General features: G+C 41.0%; 1 protein-coding gene across 1 annotated transcript in view; it reads right to left on the bottom strand.

Annotated features, from left to right (window-relative positions):
• Positions 1–5,816: 5,816 nt before the first annotated feature.
• Positions 5,817–10,637, bottom strand: part of KCNK1 (potassium two pore domain channel subfamily K member 1) — a 37,464-nt gene continuing 32,643 nt past the window's right edge. Inside the window, exon 3 of the mRNA XM_065631930.1 lies at positions 5,817–8,228. Within this exon, the coding sequence (XP_065488002.1) occupies positions 7,969–8,228 (260 nt within the window). The 3' untranslated portion in view covers positions 5,817–7,968. The remainder of the gene's footprint in view (positions 8,229–10,637) is intronic.

Below are 10,637 nucleotides of genomic sequence, written 5' to 3'. Positions count from 1 at the left end.
GTGCCTGACTCAGGACACTGCCTTACCCACCTCAGGATCCTGGTGTTAAGGCTCTTGCCTCATCTGTAAAAGGAAATTGCAGCCTCAGCTGCATTTTACACAAAGCCAGACCTCACTAAGGCAGCCACAGCACAAGTGAGCCCACTGTGCATCACAGGGGGACGGTACAGCCCTAGAGCAGCTCCAGGGAATGCAACAGATGAATTTTTTAGCTATACCCTGAAGTTAATAAAAATACATCTCCCTTCTGTCTGCAATGCCCTCCCTGCAAGGTGCTTCACACCCCACCAGGGGTGCATTTCTACTGTCAGATGTGTGCTCAGCACCTTGTTGATGCCCGAGGTACTGCCAGGAGGGCAAGAGGATAGAGGAGTTACCCCTATTGCCTAAAATTAGTGCTATGAGATCGCCTGAAGTAAATGCGTACTGTGTTTCCCTGAGCTCTGACAACCTCTCGCATCCTGAGGGTCAACACAAGACACAAACAGCTCCTGCCCAGCAGGGGCCTCTCATAGAGTGCAGCAGATTGTGTTTGAAACCAATGTCTCTGTTTCAGACTCTTAGGACTATCTGGGGCAGAGAGGACTTGGTGCTGGCACAGCCTGTCCACTGTTCCCATGCATCTCCTCCAGCGTTAGCAGGGGTAAGGACACAGACCTCCTGTGCTGCAACCCCGGCTGTGGCACCAGCTGTGCCCCATGGAACTGGGTGAGGTGGGGCATGAAGGGAAACTTGGGGTCCCAGGGAGACGGAAAGCAAAGTGGTGGGGGCATGGTGGCTAATGCCACCTTCCCTTTCTGCTCCATGGCCACAGCCCAGCCCATCTGCAGAGGTACCATCCTAGGCACTCGCAGAAGCTTGGCATGTTGGTTTCAACGACTGCGCTGAAAAATGCACGTTGAAAAACTGAAACAGGAGTGAGTTGAGCTTTTGACAAGATGCTTGTGTTCAGTGCCCAGAGCCAGCCTGCTTCACCTGTGCAAGAGGACACTGAGGGATGCTCATCTTCTCAGGGCAAGCTGATAGCTAATGGGTTGTTGTCTGTCACCTAGCACACAAGAAACATAACAAAACCCTATAGAAATGCTGCTTTTGGCACAATTCATTAGAATTTGTGCAGCCAGACAAAGGAAACAGGAAATTTTTAACAAAGAAGGTAATTAGCCTTTGGGACAGTGGATGAGAGCTGGGACAGAGTCTTTGTCGGACATGGAAATCTGATCTGTCCTAATACAGCTACTGCTGACGTGTCTTGGGTCCCATAAGAGGTCAGGGAAGAGCGCCACAAGGGTCATTTCTACCTTTAAAAGACAGAAATGCATCTTTTCTCTCAACACCTTCTGATTTTACAGATTCACTAGCTCCCACTTCTCTGGGTTTCTTTGCAGTATACTTCAAAGCCCCTCGCAACACAGTGTGGAAGATTAATAGTTAAGTATCTTAAAAAAGCAACACCCCCTCCTCCTCCTTTGATAATCCTGATTTCAAATGGTTTCACTTCTTTCTTCACCCTGCAGCAGGCACAGGTCCTTCCCCAGAGGCTGCACCAGGCTGCTTGCCCCCATCCCCTTCAAGTCCCACTGTGTCCCCTCCTTTACTGTCTGTCTTTGCTACTTACTTTCAGCCTCAGAGCAGCTGTGGTGACTCCTCTGCTCTCCCCTTGCTGCTCCCCCAGGCTGTCCCATCTCCTCAAGGCTGGGGATGTTGCTTGCAAGCCTTCCTGGGGCAGACACTGACTGTCTCCCTGCTCTGCATGGGCCTGGACAGCTGGGCGGTGGTTTAGCGGTACCAGGTCAAGCTCCCTGGAAGGTGGGGTATGAAACAAGGGCATCTTCTTCTTTTGTATTGATCTTCTCTTTTCTCTGAACGTGCAGTAGGAATTTCAGTTAAATGGAGCGTGGATTTTAATTTTTGCATAATCAATTTCAAACAAGGCCTTATTACCCAATGCAAACAGGATTAATCTGAAAAGGCAGCTAACTAAACATTTGGGGGGCTTAATCTCAAAGGTGATATTGTACTTTAGTATTGGACATCAATATTTTTTGCATCTCTGTTCAGAAAGCATGCCTCAAATCACAGCTGCCAATCACTGAACAAATTTAACAGATCTTTTGCCCATAATCAGGAAACCAGCCCAGGAATGCAAAATTAGGATTTGCTAATTCTCATTTAAACTGATATTACAGTTTGCTGCCTTCTGTTTATGCAAACATGCTAATTAATTTTTGCCCAAGCATGGCTGAAACAGAAGCTTTACAGTTGTAGAATAATGTGGGATTGCAGGATGGAATAAAATTAGAGTCTAAATAATGCCCAGAAGCACAGCAACAATGCACTTAAAAAGCAAAATAAAATAATTTAATTCTTTTAAATGAGCTATTAGTTTTTATGGTCATTAGATTACTAGCAGCATGAACTTTGGCTGACGTACAGAGAGCGCAGCTGGGTGAATTGTACAGTTTTTAAATGCCAGATGTTGGAGCAGGTTTTAGATATAAACTGGTGCAACTGGTGGTGACCGCAGCTGGAGTTGATGTACATTCATGGTCAGGGATGGGGCTTTCCCAGTGACCAGCTGTCCCCTCACCTGTTCCCACCCTCCTCCTGAGGGCAGATGGTACATGAGTCCCTTCTGTCCTCTTCATCTCGCTGCCTGCTGAAATGGCCCAGCAAGGTACTGGTGAGCGCTTAGGGACTGTCAGTCACATTCTTAAATGGGGAAGATAAATTCAGAAGGTTGAGTGGGTTGACCAGTCCCAAAAACGAGGCACAGAGAAACTGAGTCCCAGTTTTATGTGCTACTTTGGATACTTGCACATATATACTACATGCTCAAGACCACACAGCCTCCGGGAATCAGCACAAAATGGGCTTAGGGAGCTTTGAGCCTCCCAGGTGAGTGGGTTTCTCACTTTTTAAGTTAGAGGTTTCACTTTTCTCTTTCCAGACAGTCTGAGCCACATTAGTCCCTGAAGAGTTTCAGCAGTGATGCAGATTTACACTCCTGCTCATGGGTCTGAACACTTAGTGACTTTAATACAGAAAAACTTGTTAGGGTAACAAGTGTAACTTGCTTCAGGAAGCAGAGGGACCATCTACACTGGGGAAATGCCAAACCGTTTTCCTGATCCATGGTATGTACAGGGCAACTAAAGTAACAAGGAGCCACAGACTACAAATTGTGAAAAAACATAATCCCATTATCTTCCTTTCAGAAGATTTTTAGCAATGATGTCCTTCTTCCTTCCCATGGAAGCATTTTCCTCTTACTCCTAGTGAAAGGCAATAAAGCCTGGTGAAAACTATGTGGTCACTTAGCAATCTGTCAGGATGATTTTGTTCCTGATGTTGGCTGTCAGCCCGTGCACCTGCTCCCAGCCACACTGTCCCTCCTCATTACCTAAATGCGTCATTTGGCCCCAAGTGCCACACATGAGGTCGTCTTGTTGTCAGCTAAGGCGATGGCTCTGACAAACCAGTATCATCACCAGCAAAGTAACTGCATCACGGCACTCACCATTGGTGGCAACGTGACGACCTTTGAAGATAATTGGGACAAGAAATCCATGGTAAAAAGCAAGTAGAATGGTAATTTAGGAAGTGATGAGACTAACACTGTAGGCATTAAAAATTATATATATCAAGTGCCTAATGTGCATTAGTGAGCATGTGAATTTGCAGAGCTAGTCATAGTGATTTCAAAAATTACTGTTTCCGTTTGAAACAAGCAACATGAAGACGGACACTTTTTTAGCTATCTAGGAGCTTCTTGATACCTATTATGACAATGATGGTTACTAGCGGGACCCTCTGCAGAGAACAGGAACCCGTTCATTTGTACTGATGCACACCTGGAGTAACACCACTTCCAGCTATAGTAACTGTCTTTTGCTTCAGTAAAAAGCAGAATCAAGAAGAACGAATAATAATGGAACAGAATTAGAGCAGTAATGTTTTTAGCAACTTATGGTTCATCTCAGTACATTTCTGACTAGTATTTACAATGCAAATGGTAATGTGGAGTTGCAAGACTTAGTGTCAGCAAAGAGGTCCTGTGTTATGTTCCTATCACCCAGAGGGCAGCAATGGCCAAGTAACCACGTGTAAAAGGCCTGCTCTGCTTTTCTTGCCTTTCTCATGAGGCCATCCTGTGCAGTCACAGTGCTAGTGCTACCCCACCTGGCTACTGCAAAGCACTTAACTTGAAACTGCTCTGTGGGAAAGTCAGAGATAATCTGCATTTGCTCCTGTGTGGGACAGTCCCTTACAAACCAAAACAGAGAGCACGCACAGCACGGTAGCAGGTCTTCTACACAGCACACTGACTTTCCAGGTCTCCTAGATAGGATCGTAGATCCAGAGCTGCACATTGGTGGGAGCTAGGAGAATATTCTGGGCAACTGTTGCTACATGCTTGCTGTCTCCTTACACAAGTTCACATAGGTCTGCTCTTGGCCATTGCCAGAGACAAAATATGGGCTAAATAAACATTTCATGTAACCCAGAACTGCTGCTTTTGTGCAACTACTCTGACAGAAACACCCAACTAGGCAACTTCTGTAGTGCTGGCATTAAAGCTGCAAACCACCCAGATCTCTGAAGCTACCTACTCACAAAATTACCCATTTCAACCTTCAGCAAGCCCTGTGTTCACCCACACTAGGCGCAACGGGTAAACCTTTGGAAGAAACTCTTAGGGAAGAGGACACGTTGTCAAAGGGACAAACGTGACTGTTGCTCAGCTCCAAGATCAAAACTCATGTGGGTTCTTCCATTTTCTTCCTCCCAACGCACTCGATAGCCTGCCAATTCTTTCTCTTGAAATAAAAATAAAACACATTTATATTTAACAACTGAAAGACAAAGAGAAGATGGCAAATGTCAGCTGTAGCATAGGAATAAAGCTATTAATGGGATATATGCCTGGATCAGTTGAAGTCAGGAGAGTGAGGACAGGCCCCAGGCGCTTCTCTTCTGCATACAAGTCATTTACTCACATTTCTAACTCCCTTTTGCAACTTTTGTTTCAGCACCATTGCTTTATGCTCCACACTCTCCATTTGGCTTTACATGCACCGACTTCACAGTTTGCCTCTGGGAAAGATATGGACTTTATACTAAGGCTCATGCACGATAAACTTTCTCCTTCTGATCTGGATTCCAGTTTTAACTAGTCTGATCTTGTGTGTTGGCTTCACATGAAGATGTAAAAGCTGTAGGAAATGAAGGCTGTTGTTTTCATCCATGCTACTAATATCCTGCAATGACATTTTTTCAAGCTTCCTCAAGTGTTGGAGTAGTTAGGTTATAAAGACAAGATAAATGTTATGTCACTCTTTTTTATTTGCTATAATCAGTCAGCATCTGAAACAAAGCCAAACACACTTTGGAATTCTTTTTTTCTATTGGAATAATCAACACAATACTAAGCTACAATTAATATCAAGGTCAGGCAACCCTCTGGCATTAATGGTCCTCTCCTTGAGCTGAGGAAGGCTAACTAAAGGATGCACAAACTTGACAAACGCAGACAGGATTTTTGCACAGTATGTGCATGCACACACACCACTAAAGAAAATAATCCCCACTTCATAGTGCAGGCAGGCAAAAGCCAGACTTTTTATTTAAGTTTAAAATAACAAATACTCACCTATATCACAGTATACTGTTTAGTTTATCGCTTCTGCTTTGAAATCTGTGCTTTCTTTTCACGTGTCTACATTTTGCAATTGTGGACACACTGCAAAGTTAACTTTGTATATTATTTAGCATCCGTGCATATCCTTTAGAGCTTAATGTTACACCGAAATTAAAAGAAGTCTTGAATTTTAAGGTACTAAAACAATAAAATTCCACTGGAAAAAAAAAGTATAAATGTTTCTTGTTGTACAGTACTCTTAATTTTAGGTCAGCGTCATTTAAATGTTATAGTTTTCAATTATTCACTGTATAAAGAGAAGCCTAGGGAAAAAATCTAAAATGCCATTCTTAAGTCTGTTAAATTCTGATGATTTATATGTACAGTATATAAATATTTTTATGTATATATGTACATATATATTGGTTAACATTCATTATGAGTAGAACTGTGTTAACTTAGGCAGTATAAAAATAGCCACTTTTCTGGGAACATGCAAACACAGTATGCTCTCACCTAATCTATAAAACCCAAACCAACCAAAATCTTTCACTCTGTTTTTCTATAAATATAAATTTTAATTGAAGCCTTTCAGCTGATTTAACCATAAAGTAACTTTTTTCCAGTAAAGATATAAAATCTGTCTGATGCTAACTATAATTAAGCTCAAACACAGTATATTTTGGGTTATTTACTTTCAAGTATTTTTTTCCACGTGCGCTAAATCTAGACACACTGCATTTTCTTTTACAGTAAAATAGTATTCAGCTCTAAACTCTAAAAGCCAAATTACAGGCAATCTGGCATGCTTGCACTGCAGGGAAAAGTCTCTCCTCTACACTATTCCTATGTGGGAGGTTGTCCTAATATGGCTATTTGTGCTCCAGATCTTTTGTTCATTGCAAAGCATTGTCAAGATTCCCATATCATAGATTTTTAAGGCCAGAAGAGAGAGTACTACAACCACTTAAATCTCATCTCCTGCTCACCAAAATTCACTCTGAGGTCCCTGCGTTCAGCGCAGTGACTGGTAGCTGGACTAAAACACCTCTCCTGTTACAGCCAAAGAGGTTCCAGCTTCCGAAGTTGAGCGAGATCTTGACTTTAGTGACTTTTCCCAAGGGGAAAAAATTCCGGTTCCATCTGAACCAAATGTGACATTTTTCCTTTTTCCTTGCCACATGAAAAACTGAAAAATTTTTTCGCCCTGAAATATTCCCTTCTCCTCCAAAGTGCTCTGAGTACTAGTTAAAAAAGCAAAAGAAGACAAAGGGGCTGCATTCAAAGGTGCCACTATTTCTGTTCCTCCACTCACCTATCAGCTCAGCAGAGAGCACACACTGGGTTGGACTGTGGAGGAAACAGCTCTGAGTCCTTCTGACAAACAGATTTCAACCATCTACTAGGAGAATGCCGTAAGAACTCTGCCAATCATGGCATATGCTGAATTTCAGTTCTCTTTTTCGTTCCGTTCCACACAGCTAAAAATCCACTCCTACCCATTTCAGTGGACTGGAATGCAGTTGTCTCCCTTCCATAAACTCCATCTCACCCAGCACTTTAAATTGGTCTCGCTACCTCTCAGAGTTCACAAAAGTATTTCATAAAAAAACCTCAAAAACTAAAACAAAAACACAGCATGGAAGACTCAAGGCACACTCTCTTCAGGACAACATTTTTCTTGTGATGGGGAGATCTCTTAAGGAAGTAGGTAATTTGAATGTAAATGGTGTGGGCAAAAGAGGGACCAGAGCCTTGTTTTTTCATTCCTAGATTTAATATTTGCACCTGCAAGTTACTGGGTAATAGAGTGATGATTTAGATACTCCCCACCCCAGCAGATCTGTAGATATTGCTCTGGAAATGTTTTCTAGATTAAGATATTTGGTGTGTTTGGATTAAATCTGTGACTACACTTCTGACAATCAAAAGTGCACATCCCAAGATTTGCCATGTCACCCAGTAGCAAGATGGGACATCCAACCAAATGAGTTGGATGTCACTGAAGGCCTACTCTCCTAAAGATGTTGGATGAAGTTGTTTGTGCAAGCCTTTCTCTCTGGCACCTCTGAAAGTGGTACACCTAACTCCTTCTCCCTCAAGCGGAATGGCCTAATGTTCTCAGCCACATCCTACATTTTTTCCCTATTCCCAGGCTGGCTCCCACATTTTTCCCAGAAGTCTTTTCTATGTCAGAAGTGATGAATCCTTGTTAAAGTAGCACAGTCTTCCAGCTTTTATATTTTCAGAAAAAAAAAAAAGAGGCATTCTATTTCTTATGGTAAGCAGCATAAATGCACCAAAACAATGGTATGGATACCCCTGTATTAATTGTTTAGAGAGCTGTCATTGGAAGTTGGGGACTGGGAAGTCACAAAAGGCTCATTTGCCTTCTGATCGTCCTTCATGGAGGCTGCTTGGTCTGAGATGGAAGAGAAGGAGAGCTGGTCATGTTCCATTATATGCACTTGGTCCTCTTCCTTGTCCTTCTTCACATAAAACAACTTCCTAAACTTTTTGAGTTCATGGAGTTCACAGAAAGTCTCGAGAACCACCAACATCGCGATAAGGCCCAGCAACAGATAACCTGGGTACAAAACCAAACAAAACAGTGTTTCAATTTTTAGCAAATTAAGTGGGGCTGAAACAATTTTAACCCTGAAAATTTTCCCACCCTGTCATCTCTGAACAGCATGTTAATTTTCTTTGTGACCCAGTTCCAGAGCTCTGTAACCCACTTTGGATTGTCAAATCTTTCTTGTCCTTTTTCATTCTGCAATCAACAAGACCCCACACAACCAAAAAAAGTAATGCTAGTGGCTTTAATTCTGTTACAATTGTACAAGAGAAAAATATGTAAAGGCATTACATGAAACAGAATACTACTATTTACCACATGCACGCTCCCCTACTTACTTAAAACCTTCACGAGTAAGTGCTCTTCAAAATACTTTTTCCCTTAATATTCCAACATGTTATAACAAAAGTAAAAATATGGCAGCTAGTTATAGTTGTTTGTACCAGTTTAGCAGTACAAATCACTTATAATTCATGAAAACTTTTGAATTACTTTTCTTTAAAATTATGAAAATATATCCAACACCCTGAAATGAGTGGAAAAACAAAGCAACTAGAAATGTGTACAAAACCAATAAAATGAAAAATTACTGTAAAATTACTGCTGATATTTTAAAAACATGACAAAATTGCCATATCTGGTGACACTTTGCAGATTATTTACCATGTTTTACTAACATACATAAATTATACAAACATGGAAGTGTTACTTAAATGATGTTACTGATGACTTTGGTGGTATACTGACCCTGATTTTTAAAGGGAATAGTCAGCGCTCATATACTGAGACTTTTGAAAATGAAGCTTCATATGGTTAACAGCCCACTGTGCTGGGTTTTTTTGTTTTGTTTTGGTTTAGTTTTTTGTCCTCTCCAAACACATACATCTAGAATTTGAGGGAAGGTGTTAAAATGAACATTTCTTAATCTTGGCGTTTCACTGCATCCCAGCCACTGATCATTACAATTTAATGAGGAGCATGACTATTTGAATATTTCATCATTTCAATGAGGAAATCAAGCAGAAGCTAAGTGTGTAATTATTAGTACAAAATGCTCATCCAAAGGCTGAACATTACATGTGCTGAAAGATCAACACAGGTTAAGTATCATAACATACATATGTCACTATTCTGTTACCTAAAGGCATAAATATTTCACCTATAGTTACAGATTATTCACTGGCAATAACAACCTCCTTTTCCTTCCAGAAGCACCATTAAATCAATACCGCAATACCAGCTACAGATCTAAATCAGCACTACAGCTAAAATTAATTATTTTCTTTTAAGCTTTATCTCATGACATCAAATCGGAGCTACGCATCAACACAAGGAAGAAGTGACAAAGCTATGCCAATTAAAAGGCATCTATAAATCTGCACTGAGAATTTTGTAATTATCTCCGAAATTCAGTCCAGCTGATCATCATTTGATTTAGAACAAGACTTGTGTTCTCCTAAGAATTCTTGAAAAGCCTGTAGCACTCATTAAACATTTTCTTACGTATAAATCCAAAACTTTTCTAGAAGAAAATTAGGTTCAGCAAGAGAAAACATTCTATACATCTTGTTTTGTTCTTTGAATTGTTCACATGAAAGGAAAAAGGAATAATGTTAAAGTTAGGACCTTAAAAAGTGTTGAAATATAAAGCTACAACATTGCCTAAAAGCTACTTTTTCCTTTAATATTTCCTGTAATTAATTTCCTAAGTGTTGTAAAGTTTGAAAGAGGATAATCTGAGCTACAATGTTTTCTTCTGATTTTGAGTTTTCAGAATGGCTAGAAGTTTTACAAGGCCTTTACAAGGCATGACTTTCTCCATTCACTTCATCATTTGGCATTCTCAGATCAATTCTGCAGATCAACAGGGCAATAATTAAAAGCTACTGCTGGCAAGATAAACACAACGGGTAGAGGGGGAAATCTCTTGCAATGACAATAGGCCTGGCAGGAGAGACAAATAAAATGTTCTGTCAGCTGCTTCGAGGAATGAAAATTCAAGGCCCAATCGTTCTTTAGGTAAAACACAAATCCAAGTTAATGGACACTTCACCTACATTAAGATTGCTAGATCATGCACAGGAGCACGGACGAATGCATACCAGCCTAAGAAATGGGCCTGACAGGAAAGTCTTGGTTTGGCCATTCAGATCTTTTAAGCAGTGCATCTGATGATCCAGGACTGCGCAGACTGAAGCCGTATCAGAAACTGGGATACTTCAAAACACTGTCACTGGAGAATACTGCTCTCAGTATACATTCACGCAGAGTGCCAACACAAAGATAATTTTCTTAGCTCTACTTTGATTGAATCATTGATCACTGTGCCTCTCTTCCATGTCAAACATAATAAAACAATTTTAAATTTAACATTCATGGTCTTGCTTTGCCATCGTCTCAGTCTACTTGTCTCTCTTT

Source organism: Caloenas nicobarica, chromosome 3, assembly GCF_036013445.1.
Source record: "Caloenas nicobarica isolate bCalNic1 chromosome 3, bCalNic1.hap1, whole genome shotgun sequence".
Taxonomy (NCBI): domain Eukaryota; kingdom Metazoa; phylum Chordata; class Aves; order Columbiformes; family Columbidae; genus Caloenas; species Caloenas nicobarica.
Note: the sequence above shows the minus strand (reverse complement) of the source record. Positions and strands in the feature narration are given on the sequence as shown.